Source organism: Neopelma chrysocephalum, unplaced genomic scaffold (genome assembly GCF_003984885.1).
Source record: "Neopelma chrysocephalum unplaced genomic scaffold, ASM398488v2 Primary Assembly neopelma1_44, whole genome shotgun sequence".
In the NCBI taxonomy this organism is placed as follows: Eukaryota; Metazoa; Chordata; class Aves; order Passeriformes; family Pipridae; genus Neopelma; species Neopelma chrysocephalum.
Window position 1 is genome coordinate 8,162,954 of NW_020897703.1, and position 24,454 is coordinate 8,187,407.

General features: G+C 39.4%; 2 protein-coding genes across 13 annotated transcripts; one reads left to right on the forward strand and one right to left on the reverse strand.

The window, feature by feature from the left end:
• Nucleotides 1–4,383: 4,383 nt before the first annotated feature.
• FASTKD2 (FAST kinase domains 2) lies at nt 4,384–15,454 on the reverse strand. Of its 3 annotated transcripts, none has more exons than XM_027678323.1 (12): nt 15,341–15,454; nt 13,919–14,678; nt 13,414–13,517; nt 11,907–12,015; nt 10,576–10,699; nt 9,340–9,479; nt 8,869–9,041; nt 8,337–8,500; nt 7,121–7,342; nt 6,123–6,207; nt 5,002–5,116; nt 4,384–4,531 (listed from the first exon to the last, which is right to left on the reverse strand). In XM_027678323.1, exons 2-12 carry the CDS (start codon nt 14,576–14,578, stop codon nt 4,412–4,414), a joined length of 2,016 nt encoding a protein of 671 aa, XP_027534124.1. In that variant the 5' UTR covers nt 14,579–14,678; nt 15,341–15,454; the 3' UTR covers nt 4,384–4,411. The 3 variants fall into 3 exon arrangements, with proteins under 3 accessions (XP_027534124.1, XP_027534125.1, XP_027534122.1); XM_027678324.1 differs by lacking the exon at nt 15,341–15,454 and adding an exon at nt 15,021–15,271 and having other exon boundaries at nt 13,919–14,673; XM_027678321.1 differs by lacking the exon at nt 15,341–15,454 and adding an exon at nt 15,069–15,181.
• Nucleotides 15,449–23,095, forward strand: MDH1B (malate dehydrogenase 1B). Of its 10 annotated transcripts, none has more exons than XM_027678326.1 (10): nt 15,449–15,516; nt 15,988–16,100; nt 17,032–17,166; nt 17,332–17,474; nt 18,079–18,361; nt 18,461–18,581; nt 19,573–19,714; nt 20,666–20,829; nt 21,754–21,893; nt 22,596–23,095. In XM_027678326.1, exons 1-10 carry the CDS (start codon nt 15,495–15,497, stop codon nt 22,650–22,652), a joined length of 1,320 nt encoding a protein of 439 aa, XP_027534127.1. In that variant the 5' UTR covers nt 15,449–15,494; the 3' UTR covers nt 22,653–23,095. The 10 variants fall into 10 exon arrangements, with proteins under 10 accessions (XP_027534127.1, XP_027534126.1, XP_027534136.1 ...); XM_027678329.1 differs by lacking the exon at nt 15,449–15,516 and adding exons at nt 16,196–16,291; nt 16,761–16,856 and having other exon boundaries at nt 15,704–16,100; nt 18,079–18,581; XM_027678325.1 differs by having other exon boundaries at nt 18,079–18,581.
• The last annotated feature ends 1,359 nt before the right edge of the window (nt 23,096–24,454 follow it).

Here is a 24,454-nt window from a genome sequence, read left to right on the forward strand (position 1 = left end):
ACAAGTGACATCTTATGTGCAGCAGAATCTGTACCATGAAAATCAAATGGACAAATACAGAAAATTTAGTAAGTGCCCTTTGTGGATTGAACTAATAAGAACAAACGATGGCACACACTCAGGAATGAAGAGTGTTTGATAGACTCCCTTACCTACAGCAGGGAAAATAAATTCTCCTGTTTGTAAAAAATTGCATGTTGCTTCATAAAGCAAGAGCTTATCTGGGTTTTAATAGGTGCCATGGCAACAATGTTACTGGAGTATGCATAGGAGCATTTTTGAAGGGAGGGAACAGGGTGAAACAAAAGGCTCACTGATTATCTGTGGACACAAGGACTTTTGCTGCAGACACAAATACAGATTCTCCTTCTTCTTGTTCCTGGGTGGCTATTTACAGTCACCACCACATTCACACTTTCACTTTATACTGCTGTTGTCCAAAAATAATGAAAAAAGGGGGAAAACCTGTTACAACTAGGACTGATTTTAACCATACTTCAGAGTTCTGTTATATCTGCGTCAGTTTTAATCAACCTCTTGCCTATGCAGAAACAGTTGCAATACTTGAGAAATAGACTTTAATTCTCTAATTCAAGCTCCAATTTATTTAGATTCTATTTCTTAACAAAAACCAAATTCTTGCAATGTACTTTTAGTCCCTCTTTCCCAGTCACTTTTGAATATCTTTGAGAATATCTTTTGAACATTTTGAGAGCAAAGTGAAAGTTTTAAAGAGAGTTCCTGGATATTTTTGTGAATGAGAGGCTGGAATATTTCATACCCTGAGAAGGCTGGAGTTAGGGCTCAAAAATGGTTTTAGACATAAGGAATTCCAAGCAAGACAGAACTGCAGATCACCAGGGTCTGTAAACCCAGATGCTCATGGAGACAATTTGCTTTTCCAGTCACTCATTCTCATTCTGCATTACTTCACAAACTTTGTTTTGATTTCGCTCAGATGGTACTAGTTTACTTTCTGTTCATGCAAGAACCTTCCTGACCCTTGCAGCCCACATTTTCTGCCTTCCTGTTTCTTGCTCTCATTTTAGATCAGTTCACACATCCATCCTACAATGCTTAACACAACCCTTTGGCCAGTGAAGTTTGCTATACACCTTATATTTCTAAATCCTTCTATGTTTTCTTTTTGATTGTGTGATATATGACAATGATCTAACCTTGTCACCCTTTGGTATGTGGATAGCCTTCAGATGACCTGGAGATTTCACAGGATGAAAAGTATATGTATTACTCTCAAGGAAAAATTTACCAGATAAGCCAGCTTTATAATGGCATTTTACTGGTTTGTAATAAGATTTATGAATCAAAAACTAACAGCAAGCAGCATGTAAAACCCAGGAATCATAAAAGGCAGTATCTGTTTCTTTGAGATTAGCAGGACAAATACTGAAGTCCACTATTTCAGACTTCAGAATGAAGGAAAGATTTGTATGCTTCTACTTTTCAGACTTCTTTGTGGCCCAGCTATAAAATATGCTGCCTTCATACAAGTCTGGTCAAATATATGGTTGCTTTCTGCAGCTGAGTCCACTGTCTTTAGGTCATAGGTATACAATTACTCTAAGCCCTATACTTGCTTTAACAAGCCTTCAATTCACTGAAAAATCCTCCCCTGCTTCAGCAGTTTAGTTTACTTAATTAATTTCCTATTTTCACTTTACAGGGAGTTGGGAACCTTGGCCTTGATACAGATCGGATACACGCCTGAACTACCTTTAGTCAGTCAAACACCACAGTCTGGGTTCCATCCATTGATAAGATACACCCATGGGCTGTATGAAATAAAGCCATTTGCAGCTTCCTTGTTCCTCACTCCTCATTGAGAAAAGATTTCCAGCCACTGCACGTACAAAGAGTTCCAAGTACGAATAAAACTTAGAAAAACAAGTTCCTGAGTCTGCAGGCAGACTATGAAAATAGTACAGAAAGATGCAACTTGCATCTCCAGTTAGCCTCATTGGCAGGTCAGCTAAAAACATGTATTTTTACCTGTTTTGCTTAAAAAAGATGATTTTGCACCTTCCACACCAAGCACTCCATGCAGTGACAAACCCCATAAGTATGGGAGAAAAATAATTATTGTTGATCTTCATTGTGAGTCTCCCACTAATTTTAATAATGACTCAGGAGAGGAGAATGGTATTCTAAATACAGATTGTAATGCACAGAACAGGGGATTAGATCTTCCTTATTACATGAATTGGACACCTGAAAAACCTGGCTTTATTTTCAGCAGACTAGCTTTTTAGCATATGTGAAGATTCAAGAAACCCACAGGTCTGAAGTCTCTGGCAGTAGCTACATGATGCTTAGAACTATCTATCAGCATAGATGACATAGGACCAACATAAATTATTGAGAGAGCATAAAGCAAGAAATTTTAGTAAGGACAGTGATCATAATGGCAGACTACTACACTTCCATGCTGCTTGTATTCATTTCTACCTATTCTTAAGGTGTTTAACAAAGAAAAAACATATGGTGATCATCTAGTTTAATAATGTGCTATGCCATTTTGTGCCCACTGGCCGCTAATTCTGTCCAGGCCCGTGGCATCCAAGAGGACAGTATACTTCCCTGCCCGTGTTTTGTCCCTGAAGGGATGGGAGTTACATACCTACTCCTGAAGACCTGACTGAAAAGCTCACAGCAGAGGGAGCAGTTCCCCAGCCAAAGCAAGAGCCACAGCTGACACTGCATTATTGGTTTGCAGGGCTCCAACTTTACAGAGCACCAAGTGCTTTCCCAAACATAGCTCTGTGCACTACCTGACACCCCAGCACAGAGCATTTCAGACTTCCTCCAGCACAGGCTGCGACAATGAGTCAGTCAGCCAGCTCAAACCAACAGAATGGCACTGACCAGTGTGCCTCACGGCTGAAATTGTACAGACAATGCTTTCTTAAAGTAGCAGATCCAAAAAGGGGGCATAACAAACTTCTCACCAAGTCACACAGATGAACTTTGCTCTGGTTGTTAAGTTTTACAATTGCATCAAATCTGTTTTCCTGTATGTGCTGCATTTCAGAGACTGAAATACTGAACAGCTCTCTCTGCTTTTTATGCCAGACAGCCATGACAACGCTGCTTTGGTTGCACTGCTTCCTTCGCAAATATGCACTGTATTCTATCTGCATGTTCCACAAGAAGTTGAGCAATGAATTTTTCTTAACATATTGCTTCTTTTCACCTTATGACTGCAATACCTTTTTTACCTCATCACTGTAGTAGTACCTTAACCATGTGTCCATGCTACTTCAGAAAGACAAAGAACGCAGTGCTTGTAGCTCAGCAAATGAAGCAAGGGCACCACGGTTAGGTAGTACACAGTCACTGTAGCAAGTATTGCTGTTTCCCTCTATGCCGATGGGAATGTGGCTGTGGTGCAGCAGAATTGTGACTGAAGATCTGATTACTGATTATACAGAAAGAAGCAAGCTGTTGTTTCCAAATGTATTTTGAGCACTTCAATGCTCTAAGTACTTCAGCAACTCCAGCAGAACAAAATGCATTTTATCAGTACGTGTTACCAAGAACAGAAAAGATGCATCAGTTCACTCTGCTCCTTCAGATAAAAGGCCCAAAGCTGCTTTGCACTTCTAGAACTCTGCCACCCTAATCAATCACACCACTACACAACAGGCCAGTGGAGATGCATCACCGTATGTAATGAGCAAATCGGAGTATTGCAACACCTCTTTGAATAATTGTGGAGACACTAATATCAGAAACAGAGAGCAGGAGTCATTTTGTGAAGACATAGAAGACCTGTGTTCTTGTAGTGAGATGTCTCAAAATCTATTACAGTAGCAGTGAAACAAACGGTTCAAAAGAAAAAGCATACAGTTTACTGAACCACTACTGGCCTGAACTTCAGAAAACTGAGGGGGATTGATTTCTTCAGAAACTTTCCACATAACCAGATCTTTTAATACACCACTTAGGCCAAGTTATTTACTGCTTTACCATATATAGTTCTGCATAAAGAACTGTATGGGATGTTGGGCAGGAATCCTTCTAGTGCCTAACTGTAGGCCAGGTTCCAATAGCACTTGAAATAGTCACATCCTTTCCCTGAACCAGCTCGAGAGAAATTTAACTTGGGGCACACCGGAGGGGAAGCAAAATACAGATTAAATTAAGACATTTCAACAGCAGTAGATGTCAGGATGCTTTTTGGATTATTTCCTTTTACTAGAGAAATTCCACTACCACTTCACAAAAGAAAATGCCCACTATGAGCAGGCATCGTTCATTTCACAAACTTTCATAATCTGTAATACTTTGGAGCAGGCAGTTGTGTATAAAACTACTTATCTCTTCCGTTAAAACCTTACATTAATTACAAAGGAAAAAGAGAGATCAGGAGACCCAAAATTTTTAGTTTATTTTAATTATTATCCTGCACAGTTGCTTCAGAAGAAGAGGAAGCATTTTCTAAATAAATTTTTCCTTTCAAAAACTCAACTGCTTCTTCATTTGTCATTTCCTGAAACTTCCTGTTCTGGATCTAGAAGAAAGTAAAAGGAGAGAGTACATTATTTTTATTATCCAAACTACCCTGTCCTACAAACCAAGTGTTCAGTGATGAGAAGGCCATAGGGATTTGCTGTATTTTAAAAACAAGTTCACTTGAGTCATTCACTCTATGAAAATCAGGGAAACAAGCTAGAGACACATAAGTTTTTTAGGCACAAAGAATTCAGTGGCTTGATTTTTTTTCCCCCTCAACTATGATTACATTTATTTCACTGATAATGGTAAGTGGTGGCTTGTCTTTTAGAGTTCCTCTGCCCTTTCTTGGTAGTGACACCATCACTCCGTTTTAACTAGCAAAGATACGCAATTACCACTCTGGAGAAGGCCCACCATCCCAGGTGAGCTTTCATGTTTGGTAGAACAATGCCTGTTCTACCAAACACACTCATCACTACACTGATAACAGAACCCAAACAGAGAGAATAACCTGACTCTTCTTACCAGAATCACGTGATAGCCCAGTTTATTTAGATGCCGCTTCTTCATTGCCAGCTTCCCTTGGGGGTGTGTTGTACCCATGCAGAAAGCAGACAGAGGAACAAACAGAAGAGCCAATCTACAACCAAGAAGAGCACAAATGCAGAACAAGCATTTTTAAGATAATGATTCAATGATGTCTTTTAACACAGCAGAATATACAGCTCTCTTTCTGGTAGGCAAAAATATCAGTACTACAAAAATTTCAAACTTCAGAATTAAGTAATTTAGACTCTTTCTTCTTCCATGAGCTCACACAACTTCCACCATCTACCCAAATACCTACAGCAGAATTAAGTACTTAGATCTCCACTTCTCCCACAATGAGAAGGTAATAGATCATTCAGCATTCTCCATTAATCTGAGAGATTCTGCATTTACTTTGATCTTTTGCTAATAATATTCAGAATCAGTTACTTCCTTCCATAAAAACCTACTTGGAAGGGAGAGAAAAGTTGAATGGCTTGGAACACTGACTTTCTGTTACACAGTTCACTAGCTCTCTTTTTACCAAAAAGCAAACTGTATAAAAATACATTGTGCAGTGATCCAGCACACAAATGTTAAGTATCACCCAATTCTACTTAAGCATTACTTAAATGGTATATGTCCTGCTTCAATTACTGAGAGGTCAGTCTTCTACACAAGATTAAATTAATCACCTAAAATGTGCATATGATGATCCTTTTTATTCAAAGTATATTTCAGTAGCTGAATTAACTGCCATAACATATCATTAAGATGCACATTTTTGAGACAAGAGAATAACTGAATGTTTAATTGGACACACAAACACTTGCAATTTTAAAATTCTACCTGCATTCATTACTAGAGTATCAGATCACTGTGATGTTTCCTGCCTCTTTCTCTGAAATGTTAATTTTAGCCTCTCTCAGAAGCAGGTATTGAGCTGGATGAATAGTTACTCTGAACTGGCACGGCAATTTTTGTGTATTTCAGTGACCATAAATAACAATTTAGTTATCTACTTTGCTCCTGCAAATCAGTGAACTGAAGTAGTAACTGGATGGAATACATACAAATAAAACTAGCCTGCTAGAAAAAATATGGAGTAAAAGAGACACCTTTGAACACCTGGGTCAGGATTATCATCTGTTGCAGCTATAGGGAGCACTTTTTTTCCTTCTGAATCCATTCTGATTTCAAAATCTGAAAAAAACCCAACAAAACAAGAGGTTACAATTAATGTTCTCATTTGAACACATTAATTGTTCAAACTGTTTTCAAACGAACAGCTCATTTGAAAAAGTTAATAGGCACCATTGCTGATCTGTTTCTAATTGCTGTTCTCTATTACTTGACTTATTACTGATAGCTTTTCCCTCCCTGCAACCAATATAAACAGCTATAGCTTGCAGATCTCCAGAAAAAATAAATTTGTTTTTGGAAACTGCAGATGTAACTTTATGGGAGCGAAATCATTGTTTAAAGAAACTACTCTTGATTGCAGGCTGTCATGCTTACTCATGTTTTCCTGTAGTCCAATTCCTCATTGGAAATATTTGGGAAGAAAATTATTACAAGTACAGAAGAACTGGTAAGCTGGATGGCTGACAAAAAAAATAAGCAAGATCAAAACATAAAAGAAACCAAACCTTCTGAAATGATCACCTGTCAAAAGGTCATATCACATTTCATAAAAGAAGGTGAAACCCAAACCTTAGCCAGAACTTCAGAGAAGAAACAAGTTAGAGAACAAAAGGCAGCTGCTGTTTGGCCTTGTTTCTAACGTAATTTAGTACCAACATGTCAACTCTCTCGAACAGTTGGCCATACTGGATTTATGTACAATTAACATCTGCTTGCTGATGCTTAACAAAAAGTCCAAAGCAGTTTTGAGAATAAGAGAAATCATTAACTTTTAGGAAATGGATTTAAATACTTTACCAGAAGCATCCTAGAAAGTAGATTCACCAACCAAGGACATAATTTGTTAAAAGACTGTCATCAAAAGTGTTACACTTTTAATCACTTGCACCCTATGCAAATTTATTACCACCTTATTGTTTTGGGGATTATAAATCTATATTAAAAAGAATTTGACAATAATTTAGCTTCATACCAACGTGATACTTATATGGCAGCTGAGCATTTTGCCGAAACATGTTCTCATCTCCTAGAAGCTCTATCAGTGCCTCCTGAGCCTTTCTGAGATTAAGAGAGACCAATGAGGACGAATTCTCGGTCACCACAAATGCAGGCTTTGTGAAGGAAGGGCTATCAAGTTCCATACAAGTTTTCACACAGCAAAGCATCATTTCCTTTTGTTCTTTGTAAAGACCATCTGAAAAAGGATACAAAAATACTACATACAATGTATCATCCCACAGGATTTTTAATTTTATTATCTTTTATAGTCTGTTCTAGCACAACAAATGAATTTCGATGTAAGAAGTGAAACCCAATTGATTTTCACTGAATATTATTGAGTCTCTTCAATGTATTGTTAAATACACACCATCAATTCACTAATTACAAAATTAAAGTCTATGGCAGGGAGCTTGCCCATTTATGCAGTCTTCCCCCTCTGCTGTACACAGCTCTGTGCGTGCTGTCAGTTATCATGGGAGAGTATGCATAAAAACCATTCATAAAATCCACACAATCAGGACGCTACTTATAAATCAAAAAGGGATATTAGACTCAGCCAAAATTTTGAAACTGTACTTGAAGAGCATTAAGCTGTGCAAATGCTAGGCAGTTACAGCTTTACAGCTTTCAGGTTGAGACACAGCAGGCTCAACAGCAAGACACAGTTTTTACACCGAATTTCTACTCCGCTCAACTATTCTACTACCTGTACAAAATTGTAATGTGGAAAGCAAATTCTTCTACAAACCATTACAAGTACCTCATTATAACTCAGAGCAGTCCAAATCCCACTTTTACTCATGATTCCAGGTACTAAAGTTAGTTTATAAAGGTTAAGACTTCCTATATTTTTAATAATGCCTGAACATCTACTGACTGTAGAACCCTTGGCTCTTGCACATTTCTACCACTTTCACAAATCCCATCTTCATCTCTGTTCATTTAATTGCACACCTACTATGAAACTGTTTCCACCATGGGGCCCAAGACAATAAGCTGATGCCCTAGTGCAAAGCCAGATCACTCAGAACACCATTACTAAATTAGCTCCGTCTTGAGGACTTCAAATTTAATATTAATCATGTTGGGGTTCTTTAATTTCTAATCTTTTAACACAATTACAACAAATTATGTACACAGGCAGACTATTCTTTTTAAAACAAGAAGATGACAAAGTAAGGTCTGACCTGACAGTATAAGTTCATCCTTGCTGTCCTTTTGCAGCAGCTCATCCAGTGCTTGATGGGGAAGATATCCTAACATGCAGAGTGAATATGCTGCCTTCAGCAGTTCTGTGTCGGAAATCTGAGGCAGGCATTTATTCAAGCAGCTTTGAAGGGTCTCAAAAAACCTTTCCAAAATCAGAAGAAAAGTATCTAAATACACAAATAAGGCTATAAAAACACACATTTCAAACAAAAATACAAGTTAGAAATCTTTGTTAGCTTGTGTTATTTACCACTAGCATTTGATTCTTACTTTGAGGATAAAGCTACCTATCAACAGATTTAGTAGCCTAGTCAGTCTAGAACCAAAGTCTTCAGCTAGACAAAAAAAATCCTATGTAGAAAAAATGTAAAAAGACACAGCAAATTTACTTTGCAGATTAATGAAACCGGATTATGAACTCTTCCACAACTGAAATCAAATACTAGTTGCCATACATTACTCTATAATGACTACGTAACGTATTATCAGGCATCCTAAATGAAAACCTACCGATGCTTTTGGACTCTGGGAACATAGTTGAGTCGTGAATACACTCGGAGAACAATCAAAAGGTTTTTCAAGTTAAGGAATTCAGGGTCTTCGGTCAGCTTCTCAGCAAAAATCTCCATCAACTCACTAGGCTGAAAGCCAAGTGCCTCACAGGCAGAAAGAAAAAGGATAATCTAAATGAAAAGAGAGTTTTATAAGTCAAGAAAGTCAGTGAAGTAAATCCTACCTGTTGATATCATAAAAGGCATTTTTAATGAAAGCAAATTTTTCAAACCATAACACCACTTTTATTTGTTTCTTTACTTATCAATAAATAGAAGAGCATTTTAAAAATTTAACTATCAACTTCATCAGACTGGTATACCTAAAAATCTGTTCCCCAAAGATCAAGCACAAACATGAAGAAACATAAGATGGAAAGCACCAGATACTCTACTAGTACTGCTATAAATTATTTGGTCTCAAACTCACCTGTCTTTTGTCCCAAAGGCAGGCAGTGGAATTAACGTAGTCTGCTAATGCTGAAAACAGTTTTACATTACGGTACTGGAGAGTGTGACAAGCTTCCAGAATGAGAATTAACTGCCGAAATGGAACATCATGGACATTTTCTGTAACAGTAGATCAAAAAGGGACAAATGTTACAAAGCAATGGGAGCTGTAGGTTGGAGACACTGTGGGAACAGTTTGGTTAAGGGATGGAGGAGGGAAAAAATCTGATATGAAACTGTGGAACAGACTGAGACTAGCTAGGCAAAGCTCAACTGAGCTAAAACACATGAAGAAACTGAGACAGGAGAAACCAAACTGAGTTGGCATCAAGCTAGAACACATTAATCAGCAAAAGGGGACAAATTTAGAAAATAAGCAAGAAGATTGTGTTCCCAGGACACCTTCCAGGTTTCTTGACTTTCAGCACTCAAAAATGCTGAAAAAAGTCGCTGCTCACTCTGTGTATGTCACCTGGCCTGTGTCCTGAGTGTGGTGGAAGTCCTATGGGAGAAGCCAGTATGTGTAATTAAACACTGTGTCCTAATACATATAAGGACAATAAAGGCTAAACACTTCTGGTTTATTTATGTTAAAAATGCTATTTTACTATTTTAATGCTTTTTCAGACACAAACGCATTTTTATTTTAAGTATGAATCAATACATACTGACCACATATACTTAAGCAATGTATTGTAAAGGTGTAGAGAGACGTGAAAGCATTAGCTTTCATTTAACGTTTCTTTGGGCTACAGAATGAGGTCACTTATTAAGCAATACTCAATAATTAAATCCAGTTCATCAGGGAAACACTATTTTTCATTTAGTTTACCAATTAATCACACTAAGCTGCCAATCCGTCCTGAAAGCTGTCTGTTTCCAATTCAGATTTGTTTTAAAATTTTATTTGAAATCTGTCTTTTCTTGATAGAATTAAATTCTTTTTCCTAAATCCTGTGTACAGAAAAACATAAACAAAAACATGTAATTCAGGTAAATGTTAAGAAGGGCAGAGATGACAAGAGCTATTTGTTTTCATTATTTATCAGTAATTTTCTGTCTTGCTTCTTGTCAAATGGCTCCACATAACTATAATATCCTGTAAAACAAAGATGTTTCCTGAGTTTTAAAGGAAGTCAGAAAAGGAAGATGAGACAGTAATTAGAAAGAATTTGGTATAAGGAAGGGAAATTTAATAAGTATATTTTTTTCTTACCCTGGATCTTTTTACTGCAGGCAGTCAGGATTGGATACGAACAATAATTCATTGCAACAAGAGCCAAAAACACACGCAGAGCATTCGGAAAAGTCAGATGATCTATTTCTTTCAAAACTGCCATCTAAAGTGAATCAGAGTTTATTAAATCCTTCATTCTTCTGGTATATTATCACTGCTTTCTGGTGAAGACATTTTCACCAAAACTTTCCCAAATTCCTTAGTTCAGATTTATATGAAAGAAAAAAAAGCAAAAAATAGCAAAAGCATAAAGTAACTACTTTCAATTTCTTAATATACAATTTTAACAGGTCAAGTGCTCTAGATATGTGTCACTATGCAAGTTCCCAGAAATTTGCCTTTATATGCTTCTTTCAAAAGAAAGAAGTCCCAGCAAAGGTCATTTCCAAATACTGTGAATATGTATCTTCTGCAAACTCTTAAAAAAGTAGCAGAAACAAAATTGGCACAGTTGACTGATCTGCATGCCCATGAAAGATGTAAGCCACCAAAGTGATCCATACTATACCGAGCAGCCTATCTTTAATACAAACACCCAGCTACAAATGTGAGGTGGCCAGCTCTGTGGAGGCAGAGGTGGTCAGCTCTGTTGCCACAAGAGAGATTTCATTTATTGAAGCAGTAATTAGATTGATATAAATGACAGTAAAAACGAGACTACAAAATATATTGGCTACTAAAATACAATATTCTTACTGCATGCATATCAAAGGTTAAATACAAAATGCACCTACAATAGAAATTACACTGTAAAAAAATAGCACCCTGTGGGCTCAGAAAATTAGGAGCTCCCTTTAGCTAACAAGTGCAAATGTTATTTTCCTTTCACTTTTATGATATTTCATGGATGCCATTACTAAGTCTGACCTCAGTGCCCTTCAGTTATGTGATGAAAACACAGCAGGCCTTGTTTGAAAAGTGGTTTCAAAAAGGATTTTTAAATCAGGGGACAAACTTCATTACGCCCTGCCATAAAACCTAAAGACTGCTCCCAACCTCACTCCCATCAGTCTTCCATCCCCTTACCATTACTGGACACAGCCCCATCACAGACCAGTTTTCTGTCGCCTTGTCTTCCAGTCACAAGCTGGGCAAGGGAATCAGGGAACAGCCTTTAAGTGCTTCTATGAAACAACATGTGGCCAAACCAAAGAGCCAAGGGCACTGCCATTTTACTGCCTCAACTCCTTTTGTTCCCAACCCCCAAATTTAAGTTCTTCCTGCAGATATACCTGGACCATACACAATTTATAAACAATGCAAGAGCACAGGCTTTGTGGAAGTAAAAATGAGCCTCCAACTAAACTTACCTCTAATTTCTTTTTCAGAAAAAACGGAACATCTTTTCCCATGCATTTCATCAGGTTTTGCAGAATAAAGATGTCTTTGATACCTGAAATGCGCTGCTCCACTAGTAACCTGATGAAGAAACACACACAAGAACTTTCCTCATTTCAGCAGAAACAGTAGGTACCCCCCTTCTTCCTCACTGATGTACCCCTAAGTTAAAGCTGTAATTCCCTGCTCCTTTCCCACCTCCTTTTTTATGCAATATTGGCATAACTCTACGTGACGTAGCTGCAGCACAGATATTTTACACACGGAAATAATTTTATATACTTTCTTAACATTATCCTGATAGATGAATGATGTTGCTGATATATTAACAGCAGGGGCACCTGACCAGACTGCATATGTGACTGTGTAGATGTGAGTCCCGTTAACCGTCAAAGAATTAACATCCTTCTGCAGAAAAAAAAATTGCATATTTTTATCTCAGAATCATCTATGTGCAAACAAGTTCTGAAACTGCCAGGAAACTCAGGAACGGACACTGACAACAATTTGTTGCAAGTGAGGAAAGAAAACAAACAAGCAGTGCTGTGGGCTGCAAGAACAGAAGGGGAATATCGCAACACAGGGATCATAGGCACAAGATGAAGGAATTCTGCATTCCTAGCACCTGCTTTTCTGTCTCAGAGGGTGGTATTGTAATTGTTCTGTCCAAACAACCCTTAAATATACCTGCACAGCTACAAAATTATGAAGTGCCACTTTCTAAGGCAGTGCACTGGTCTGAAATTCACCCCTGCAAATAGGCAAGAGCTCCAGACATCAAGACAGAGAGAGAGCTGTAGAGGGCTCTCCTGCTTTGCGCCAACTTTTAAGACACATCCACCTTCTCAAAGTAGAACGTGACACAGGATCAAAAGTACTAATCCATGGCAAGTTTTGTGACAGCCTCAGTAAGAACAATCTTATGGGACTGACCAGCTTGGTTAGTCACATAAATCGCATTGGCCCAGAAAAAATTCACTACAGCCAAACAAGTTATTCTGATAAAGCACTACAGAGAGGGACTTGCTGGATGCAACTAGTCTTCATCCTAATTTTTACTTACTAAATTAAAAGAAAATATTCCCAGGCTGCTAAATAGCATTTTTAATTATGAAAAATCAAAAATACTTCACAAAGTAAGCTAGTCTCACTACCTTCCATCTACACCCAGATAAAAGAGGGATAGATATGTGAAGGGACTTAAGATCACAAAAAACCCACACTGATGGAGCTGCAGCCAGAACACAATTCCCTGCGGACCAGACTAGTACCCTATACTACTGGAAGCCCTCCTGCTCGAAACTGCAAAGACAACGCCAAAAATCACTGTGTAGGACAGCTCTAATCTCATGTGATCGTTTAAATCCTAAAAGCACAGTATGTATTCTATGCGCAGACATTCCCTCGATGATTTCTAACAGACATGTATTCGAACAACATTGAACTAGGAAGAACACGTGAAAGATATGTTTTTCTCACTGTAATCCAGCTTGAAGAGCGCTCACATTCTTGTCTTTGTCCATCCCTGATAAAGTAGTTGCCAAAACGGAGACACATCGGTTATCGAGTTGATTGAGCTTCTCCTGTTAAAGTTTCCACAATGTCAGATTACTTTAAACCAACAGAAGTTTCAGAAAAGTAAAACTGACCACTCTTAATCTGTACCTGTCATTTTTTTTTCCCTCAAAAGTCAATTCACAAGCTTTAATTCTGCAGTGACCCCCACAAAGACTCACATCAAAATCAGTTGATTTGAGAGGGGTAATGATTTTTGAGACTTCTCCTCTGTTAGATCTGAAACCAAGCAGTGGTTTCAAAAATGAAGGAGACAAGAAGTACACACAAATGAACTATGGGAACCCTGTTTCCATAGAACACCAGCCTAAGCCAGGGATGTAACCCAGTTCTCTCTGATGCTGCACAGACTTCCAGAATTGCCCACAAGGTTTCAGCCCAGATTTAGGAGAAGGATCTTCCCACTTACTTGGCACACTCTCAGCAAAGTCTGGACCAGAAGCGTGTTCTGGGGCACCCCGAGGTTCACCACGGCGTGCAGGCTGAACACCAGGTCCCCACGCGTCATCCTGCGGGAGTCCCGCAGCAGCTGCTGGCACAGCTTGGCAAAGGCCGGGTGCTCAAAGATCAGCTGCTTCTCGTAGCGCTGCTGCTCCTCTGACATGTGTTTGAAGAGCCTCCACGTGGTGGTCAAACAGTTCGTGTAATGCTTGATGGAGAGAGCAGACTCGGAAGCCAAGTCCAGCGCATCGCAAGGACAGGTGCATTTCCGGAGACTATTAAAGAATGGGTCATTATGACCCACTACATGCTTCGCTTTGAAGCTCCCAGAATCATCCAACTTTTCTGCTTCCAAGGAGCTCTGGGAAGCCTGCTCACTCACCAAAGCCTCTGCACCTGTGCTAAACACATCCGTCTTTTGAGATAGAAATCGAAGTGATGATCCATGCAGAGAAGGAAAAATATTTAAAAATAACTCCCTGAAGTTCACATTTCCCAAGGGATCCCTGTATCTGCTAATCCATAAAATGTGTTTTCTTGTTGTGCCTGAAGATCTGGGAGTCAACACAGAACTGTACCTATGCAGGTATCTAACAGTATTTAACAAATAACTTATTCTCTTATTCATTTTTGCTAATTCCTCATGAATAGACTTCAAATACCAACTCAAATCCGATGAAATTCTACAAATGGAAACAGTTCTGGAGGAAGTGCATAAGATCACTCATCTGTAAAAACAATTGAAAATTATGGGTTAGTTACCAGACTTTGAACTCCTACAGTTTCAACTGCCAGATCTATGCACTTTTACAGGAGGGGACAAGATTTGGGAAAAGATCCCTGGAAAATGAGGGGCTTTTATTCAGTCCCCTACATTTCAGCCAAACATCTCGGCACAAGGCAAACTCAGCCCGGGTGTCAACTGTTTCCTCCTCTTTGCCGCTCTAATCAAAAGCCCTGCCGGGAGGCACAGGTTTTTCCTAAGTGACGTTTCCCAGGCAGACGCATCTCCAGGGCCCTGGAGGGTCCCCTTTAGCTCCGGGTAACAAAATCCCGCCCGCCAGCCTGGCCTGATCTCCCTGCCGCCACCCGCCGGGAAAGCCGCCTGCCCGGCTCACCCGCGGGATCACTCCCGGGCCGGGGACACCAGGCGGGGAGAAGCCGCTGGGTTTCGGGATCGCTCCCCCCAGGCGCCGGGAGCACTGCCCAGCGGAGCAGGACGGCACAAGGGGACAGAGGTCTTTGGGCGGCTCCGCACCGGCTCGGAGCTCCCGGACGCAACAGCTGGCCGGGCCGTGCCTGGCGCCGATCGCACCAGCCGAGCCGTGCCGGGACCAGAGGGCCGGGCTGGGCCGTGCCGGGGTCCCCGGCAAGCGGCGGCTGCCGTTACCTCTCACGCGGCGCCGCCGCCATAACACCGCCCGCTCCCCGCGCGCTTCCGGCGGGCCTCGCGAGAGGGATGGTGCGCGACGAGGGACAAACTACCTCGGCGCGCGGCGCGTTGCTGCGCAACGCCGGAGCCACCGTTGGGGGGCGGCGCGCTCATGGCCAAGTTCGTGGTGGCGGGTGAGGGGAGATCCGGGATCCGTGCGGGGCAGCGCCTCGTACCGCCACCAGGGACCCCGGGGCGGCCCCGGCGGCACCGCTTCGTACGGGCACCCGGGACGCCGGGGCGACCCCGGCGGCAGCAGCAGCACCTTGTACCGGGACCCGGGCGGGGCAGCCCCGCCGCGCTTGCAGCGGCCGTCCCTCATTGCGGGCTCCCCACCATCCCCTCTTCAGGCTCCCCGGGAGCCGTGCCCACACGGCCTTAGCAGTACCCGAGTCAGCGTTTTCCCCTTATCCCGTCAGTGAGGCTTCGTCCTCTGCTGCTATTCCCGCAGGGCTGGCCTCCTCGGCCCCTTGAACGCTGTCTGAAGAGACTGTTTCACCTCCAGAGCTACCTTTTGCTGGCTCACATTAAACAATGGTCTTTTTAGCCCTTATCAGTCAGTGTCACAAAATCATCCATTTGTGCTCCTGTTGCTGTGTTCACAGGTAAGGCAAACTGCCCTTACTATGCCAAAGCTGAACACTTGGCTGACTGTCTCCAGGCTGCCTTGCCCAACTTCAGGGTTCACAAGATCACTCAGCACCCTGACCAGTGGGAGGTAAGGGATTGTAAGCCAAGTCACTGGTAGGTGCCCCAGTGCTCTACAAACCAACAAATGTGCTTACGTGTACTATGTTTATTTTCTTGTATTAGTGGTATTATATGTGGGTAGAGGTGCTGCAGAAGCAGCTTTGGCTGTGAGAGCCAACCAGAGGAAAGATTTGAATGTTTTGAGCAACTGGCATCACTGTGAGTCTTACTACAGAAGATGGGTACAAAGTGTGGGCCAGCCTAAAGGTGTGTTTTGTCAATAAAAAGTTCAAGGAGGTTTTTTTTTGTTTGGTCAGTTTTTTTGTTTTATGTATACATGGCATCTCAGCCTGTAAATCTTTTGGTCACTGTGATTGCATATGCCTTCAGAGTTGTTACTTGTCAAGAGCATTTCTGGCAGTCGAGGGCTTTGAATTGCTATGGAAGTATGAAGTTAAATATCACATATTTGTTTACAATGTGGATGTGCCTTTCTGAATATTTGTGCTGTAGACATGTCTACCCTGTAGTTCCTATAAGGATCTGAAAAAAAATGCAGTCTGACTTCATGAGATAGACAGTACAACGATGTTTATTATCTCTTATATTTTGCCTGACACCTCAGCCAAGTAAGTCAAACAGTTAAGTGGAAAGCAATTAACCTCTTCACCTTCCTTATCTTCTGCAGCTAAGTAATCCTCGTCTTATTCACTGCTTCACAACATTTCCATCTTCAGTATACTAAGACAATTAAGCAAAATCACAGCAGAAGTAAGACCTTTAGGTGAGGTATCACCCTGCCTTGCCTTGTGCTGTTTCCCCATTTTGCGCATGCTGGTACATAAATTGTGAAGCACCTTGTGATTATGTATTGAGAGGAAATAGTAAGAATGTTTATAGTTGTAAGATTTAAGTGTTATTTAAGTGTTAAAACCTTTTGGTGGGGATGTTTACATTAGCAGTGGCTTCATGACATTTGTGAAATGAATGGATGGGAACACAGACAGTCTCCTATCATTTGGAGAGAACTGTTGGACCGTGGAGGGAAAGGTCAGCTTCTGGGAGGACTTAAAGATTTTCTGGAATATGCTCAGGTAATGAGCTGCCTTTAATACTGTAAATCCATGTTTTATAACAGTGTTGTTCTTTTTTCCTCCTTCAAATGTAAAATAAGGCTGTTGTTTGTAATGGTACCTTGCTGGATGTGGGGTGCCATTAGAGATTAGAGATTGATTAGAGATTGTCCTTTTTCTTCTTAGCAATATTATGGCATCACTTCTATGATGTTGAGTAAAGAAATGTTAGACATTGCTGAGGAGAACCTACAGGCTCATCTTGAAATTGTAAAAGAGGATGAAGAGATTAAAAGTCTTATCAAGCCCATGCAGATCTGGATCACCAGGTGAGAGTAAAGAGAATATCTATGAAGTTTCACTCAGCTTCAAAAGAATGCAAGTGTAACCATCTGAAGTTATGCACAAATCCCTGTAATTTGATGATTTGAATTAGGTTCTGTACCCCTCACTATGACAAACAAACTACTTTTGTACACTTTGCACCAGTTTAAGTGAGGGTTGTGAAAAGGCAACATTTAGACCCCAGATCAGTTTAGGGAAAAGCAGGTATCTACAATATAAGCTGGAAATTTTGTTGTGTAACTATCTTGCATTAAATGTTGTTGGAAATATTTAAGTAGATAAAGTCTCTTGCTGTTCTGCCTTTAGAAATTTCTGTATTTTAGCAGTCCTAACAGAGCACCTTAAACAATTGTCGTTCTATAAAGACACCAATTTTTAAGTGACAACATCAACTAAAATGTATAGGATGGAAAAACCTTCAAATTAAAGGAGGACCCAAATGTTTTAATTCTTAACCTGTTAAAATAACAGAAAGAGAAGTAAAGGATCCAAGCTAATGATCTATTTAAATGTGATCAAATACAAAATATACACTTTCCAAACAAGCAGTGGTTCATTGTTAACTTTTCTACATCCTCCTCTTATCAGTGCATCAACTCCAATCTGTTATCAACTGATCCCTCTGTTGGCAAATGGAGAAGTGTTTGGGATGACCACAGAAATCAGTATCCATTTGCTTGACACTGGCCAGTTTAAGGAAGTTCTTTGCAGTATTGTAATGGAAGCTGAAGACATGGCGTTCCCACTTCTCCGCAGTATTTTGGAGCACACTGAAATAGATGAGGCTTTTATTGAAGCTGATGTTATTATTATTCTTGATGATGTCCTCTTAAACCTTGAAGTCCAGTCCCTTGAGAACTACATCAGAGAAGTGAGTGAGATATGTCAAATGTACGCTCCCTTGATTGAGAAGAATGCCAAGAGTGAGGTCAGAGTAATTTCATCAGGAAAAACCTTTGCAAATCTTAAGGCGACGCTGATTATGACGTACGGCCCATCCATTAAGCCTGAAAATATCATTGCTGTTGCAACATCCTGGGAAAGTGCAGCTAAAGCCACGCTGGCCAGGAAGCTGAATATGAGCACAGCAGGTGAATATTTATGTAGCATTTGGGGAAATCAGTGCACCTTTGGGAGTACATATTTCATTGCAGAACACAGTTGATATGCATGCCGAAATGCAAGCACAGCAGTGCACCCACTGAATTGCATGGGTGTACAGAATGCCAGGGTGTCTTTTGCTAGCTCTGGGATGCAGCCCTGCCATTCTGGTGTGTATTTCATGCTGGAAATATACTAAGAAGGTCTGAGTTGTGTTGCAGATTAGGAACTAGGATGTCAAGGTTGCGTTTGTACTCTGTAGTGCATTGTTATTTTGGAGACACACAAACTAGCTGTGATTAAACATGGCAACATACTGCTGTGCAGATAATGAGAGTAAAGTAGAACTGTGTTGTACTATTATTTTGGGGTTAATTAGCTTTCTTTCTCAGGTCAGTTCTTATAGCTTGGTTATATTTGCACAGTTCTGCACTACATAGCAAAGGTGTGCTCTGACAGCCTGCTCACCATCAGGATTCTTTCAGTGTTGTAGGGATAGAACTAGTCATTGATGACAAGTCTAGATATTTTGGAGCCTAATAAAATAGAAAAGTAAGTTAGGCTGAGGGGCCTATCAGCAGGTTATTTGAGAAAATTCTTTTCCACCAAAGAAAGTAGGTGTTTTTTAATGACTTTTTTATTGTTTCTGTATTTATTTTTACAGGATTTTAAAATTAATATTGCTGTATATTTGCAATATGATTTGGTTTGGTTTTTAAACACTAAGTATTTACTGGGGTTTGTCTATTGTTTAAAATAGCATGATATAAGTTAAAGTTCCTTTTTCAACTTGCAGTGAGGTTTCATATATTAAGGAGAACTTGGTTGCATTTTTCAGATCAAATAATTTCTGCTAGCAAGGCAGGGCACTGAACTGAAGAATAATTAATCTTGAAAGAGATTTGTGAAGGTCATCTAGTCCAGCCTACACTGTGAAAGTGTTTGTCCCTTCATTAATATATATATTTTCCTCTGTTACAGGAGTTAAAGACGTGATTGTTTGGGGCAATATTACTGGCTCTAACTACATTGATTTGTCACATGCAAAACTTTATGGATATGACTCTGCTATTTGGGGCCCAGCTAATTTTCAACGTCCTTTGTTGAATATGATTTATGATAGGTACAGTACCCATTTATTTCTGTAAAGTAAAACTAAATAACTAAATTAATCCATATTTATCTGAACTGGGTGATAAAACATCAAGAAAGGTGTTTGTTTCCAAGATTTGTCTTTACTGATTAGCACTGTTTTAAAGGGAAACATAAGTTGAGGTATTCATCCATGAAAAAAGTTGAGTAGTTCCTAGCACTGTACATAGTTCTGGCTCTCCTGCCGACTTTGTTTATAACTGTATTTTCCTACATTTTAAGTGGGTTTCTCTTCTATCATATCATGGGCAGTTTGTAAGTAATGAAAGTCCAGACAGTGACTTAGATATCTAGTACACATGAAGAAACTTTGAAATAGTACTAAACAGATATTTGTACCTGAATTACATGAAACATTCGGCCTGAGCACACTAAAGTTGTCAGTTTCTCAAAATAGACAATTTGTTAACAAATGTGAAAAGGATACCTGGCAGTCAGATAGCTTCTTGTGGAAAGAACAGTAGTAGAGAAAGGATAGGCACAGTGAGAGGGCAGCACATGTGAGATGCACCATGGCCCAGCTATATGGAGCTCCCACTCTGGTCTAAACCCGGCATTTACTGAAGAGGAGACATTTCTTTTGTTCTGTGCTTGTACTGAGCCTAGCATAGGGGGATTATGGTTCATGGCTGGATTCTTACATAAATCAGTAATACATATAAATTACAGTAATAACAGAGGTTATAACTTGAGTAAATAACCTAACTTTCATAGTAAAATGGTGTTTGGCATTACTTTTTGAGCTACTTTTTGTTAGACCTTTTTTTTAATGGCTGTAAATGCCTTGCCTCCAACAGAGAAGTTGGAGTAAGTTTTGACTGTTTTCTTTCCTCAGGTTTAGTTCTTTTTTTGTCTACAAAACTACTCTTCCTGCAATCATCTTAGATTTTTAATCTCTTTTTTTACCCTTTTTTGTTGGTAGGGAATGGATCCATTCAGAATTTCTATCTGCACAGGGTTCACTGCGTTCCCGAGTTGGTCGTTGCACAGGAATGTTACCTGCTCATGCAGTAACCACTGTACTGCAGTACTGGTATCACGGCTCTCCTCCTGGGGAGATTGTTTCTGTGGGAGTACTTAGTGAAGGTAAATCTATTTTCGTGTTCTCTTGTAGCTTTGCACTACATATAATAGCTTTCCCCTATCTCTAACATTACTTTTTAATCAATATTTTTAATGTAACAAAAACTTGTAAAACAAATCATGTGAGGCTGAGAGTTTGTTTCATCATAAGAACTTCCAAATCTAAGTAATTTTGCTTTCCAGGGCTAGTGATTTGATACTCACTTTCTATTAGCATCTCTCAGGTTAATATTGTCTTTTTGCAGATTTTCTCTTAGTCTTTCAGCTTTAATGCTTTTCTGATGTATGTGTTTTGCCCAAGAACTTTTTATAGATCTTAGTGCCTAAGACAGAAAAGCATGTTCTTTTTGCGTAGTTATATGGACCAATAAATGTAATATTTCACAACAGCCATTTAACCCTTGTATGAAATAAATAATTTTTCCCCCTTTTAAGATGCACAATTGTACATCTTAAATTTGTACAGTTGTACAAGGGGTAATGGTTTTAAACTGAAGGATATATATAGATTAGATATAAAGAAGCTATTTACCAGGAGGGTGGTGAGACACTGAAACAGACTGCCCAGAGAGGGGGGAGATGCCCCAACCCTGGAAACATTCAAGGTCAAGTTGGATTCAGAGGAAGCTGGTATATTTGAAGATGTCCCTGCCCATGGCAGGAGGGTTGGACTAGAGACCTTTAAAGGTCCCTTGCAACCCAGACTAGTCTATGTTCTATGATTCATGTACGTCTAACTAAAGTACAAGGTTACTGTAAAAGGGGAACTCTTTTTTGAACTGTAGACTGAAAAGTGCAGTCTCCATTTATACTCAGATCTTGCAGTTGCAGACTTTTGCAAGTCTGTAGGATTTAATGTTGACACTGGTGAGGGTGTGTTTTGTAATAAGAAATAACATGTTGGGTCATTTTTTCCCTCTTCTTCAGGTCAGTTTTGCGTTCCTGAAGGAATTATCTTCTCTATGCCAGTGAGCTTCCAGAATGGTAACTGGGAAGTCATAAAAGAATTAGAAATTGATGGAACGACACAAAAAGTTCTGGGACGCTTAGCCCACGAGCTAATTCAGGTGAGCATTTCTTGTCTCCCCCGTATGCCCATTCTGCCACCTATGGGCACATTGTGATACAGCCTTCAGCACTGAGACCTTTACTCCCAATGTTAGATGTACACACTGCCCACATGCACTTGGGCATGATAAAGATCAGGTATTTATAAGTGTGAGGTAGTATTCGTATATTGAAATTAACAATTCTGCTGCCCAAAAAGGAGATGGTAAAATAAGTTTACCTATGTACGTGGAGAAGTTGCACTCCAAAGTTCTGCAGGCTTTGTGCAAAACAGAAATAGTGCGTTTAATTTAATGTTTCTGCATTCTATGCCACTGATGTTGATTTTGCTTATGTGTATTCAGAGTATTTCTATGCTAGAAGACACATCTTCTGGCATTTTTATGGCTGTAACTCTGCATGAATGAAGGCCAGATATTACTAGAATTCGGAATTTTTCAGAAAATACAAAATCGATGAGCACTAATTTCGTCATGGACTTTTTGTCACTTAGTGAGGCAAAACTAATTTATTTTTAGTATTGAAATATTAAAAAGATTGGTTCAAAACTCTACATTCTAGCTTTGGTCAGTTTTGGAATCTTCAGTCATACTAGTAACATGTAAGGATTATTTTATTTTAACATATTTTAGGTTTGTGCTAGAAATTAGAGCAGATTAAAAGAATGGATGATATTAAAACTGCCTTTTTTTCCCATTTAGGAAAAGCTTGTTGCACTAAAGGAAATAAAAGAAATACATCCATATGGAGAAGGCTAAGACCCCCACATCTTTTCCCAAGTTTTTCTGTGCTGCTTTTCCTACCTAATTTGCTTTTCAAGTTGTCTGTCCTCATTCATCAAAATAAGAGTAGATGAATTTAAAAGTGTGTTTTAGTTCTGTTTTTTCACTTTTCCCCTATTCTCAGGTTCTGAAATCCCTGCGCTTTTCCAATGTTATAGCGATTTCTTTCTACTTTTAAGTCATACAGACCTTTTTTCTAGTTAGTTTTCTTTCTCCCTTCCTTCAAATTCTTTCCAGTACTTTTATATCAGCACTTACCATACTATGAGCTGTTCTTCTCCACTAAGGGCAGGCTGAAGAATGGGAAAACTGTTTGGAGCTTGATGCCCAGAGCCTGTAGCGAGCACATAAGCCTTTTGGTTATCCATGCTTTTTTCTTGGGAAAGAACTACAGACACAATAAAATATTCTTGATAATACAGAGTTTAATTATTTGGCTAATCATGACCTTGTTTAACCCAGACAGGAGATTCTCAATTAGATAACAGTGTCCTTCCCTGTCTGCTCCCTATGTATACGGCACTGCTCTTCTGTAGAGCTGCCCTATTCCTCTTGTGGCTGCGTTAAACACGAAGCAGAGGCCTTCCCACTGCTAGCAGCTATCTGCTTAGTTGTGGTCTTCTCTTGTGACATCAGTAGCAGGTGTTCAAATATTACCAAAGTGCCCTGCTGATCTCTTTGAATGTGTAGGCATTTTAAAAGGCTGGCAAAAAATATGTAGTGTTTTGGGGTTTTTTTTACAGAAATGGAAACCTTGCCTACTGGGTCACTTTAGCCAGAGTTGTCTGGAGGAAAAATTCTTGAAATTCCCATAATAAAATAAGACTTTCATTGCTCCAAGGAGCAAACTACAAAAAACGTTTAAACATTGTCATAGCTTTTGCTGTATCTTCTTCATAAAAAACCAGGAAATCTCTAGGCAGAAAAATATTTCAAAATCAGAATGAATGTAGCATTTTTAAGCTGGAGACCAAAATAAAATTCTGACTGATTCTAATGAGTCTAGGATTTCATTTGCATCCAACAACCTATTTCTTCAGACCAATAAACTGTTGCAAAAACATAGTTTAGTGTCTAAAATGTTCATATTATGAAAATATTGAGTAGGACTGTCACACCTAGAGTAGCAATTTTCTAACTCCAGATACTTATTTTGAATGTATTGAAACACAGGACTTGTGTAATAATATATCTTCTTAGGCAAAATTGATTTTTCGCACGAAAATATAAGTCCATCTCCTTAGTGACAAGATAATTTTTTGTCCCCATGGAGTTTTTTATTTATCTCATGAGTTTCAAGGGAATACTCATATGTTTTAATTCAAACATGCAATTAATTAAGTCCTTGTGTAAACAGAATTATTGAGGAACCACTCTGACTTGTATGTCTTTGGGGTCTTAAAAAATGGAAACTGTGATAATGAAATGTTACTGTACTTGCTGATTTTATCAGTTATGTTTAAAGCAAAATAGAAAGCTTCCTGTTCTTTGAATCAGATACATATAGTTGGAATAAATTCATTATTTCTGTTCAAGTGGAGGTTCAAGTTCTGAACAGGAGTAGAATTCTTATATGAGGAAACCAAGAGGAGTATATGTTATATATAGGAGGAGTTCATATGGAAATTTTAGAGGCAGGTGTAATAGAAAATCTTGAAGAAAGGGGTTAGGAATCAGTAATTTTGTGAGGAAATGGTCTCCACAGAATTAGCTTCTAGTATATGCACAGGAAATTGGCTGAGTTTTTGGGGAGCATCTGGAGGTAGAAGTCTCAGGAG

What these genes read in the sequence shown, in the direction of transcription:
- FASTKD2 (XM_027678323.1), bottom strand. Translation starts at nt 14,578, where the DNA reads ATGAATAAGAGAATAAGTTATTTGTTAAATACTGTTAGATACCTGCAT. An exon ending in CTGCAGTAAAAAGATCCAGG is followed by an intron (nt 9,480 to 10,575) that starts GTAAGAAAAAAA and finishes CTACTGTTACAG; the next exon opens with AAAATGTCCATGATGTTCCA. An exon ending in GGATGAACTTATACTGTCAG is followed by an intron (nt 7,343 to 8,336) that starts GTCAGACCTTAC and finishes ATCCTTTTTCAG; the next exon opens with ATGGTCTTTACAAAGAACAA.
- MDH1B (XM_027678325.1), top strand. Translation starts at nt 15,495, where the DNA reads ATGGCCAAGTTCGTGGTGGCGG. An exon ending in TTGAATATGATTTATGATAG is followed by an intron (nt 19,715 to 20,665) that starts GTACAGTACCCA and finishes TTTTGTTGGTAG; the next exon opens with GGAATGGATCCATTCAGAAT. An exon ending in TAGCCCACGAGCTAATTCAG is followed by an intron (nt 21,894 to 22,595) that starts GTGAGCATTTCT and finishes TTTCCCATTTAG; the next exon opens with GAAAAGCTTGTTGCACTAAA.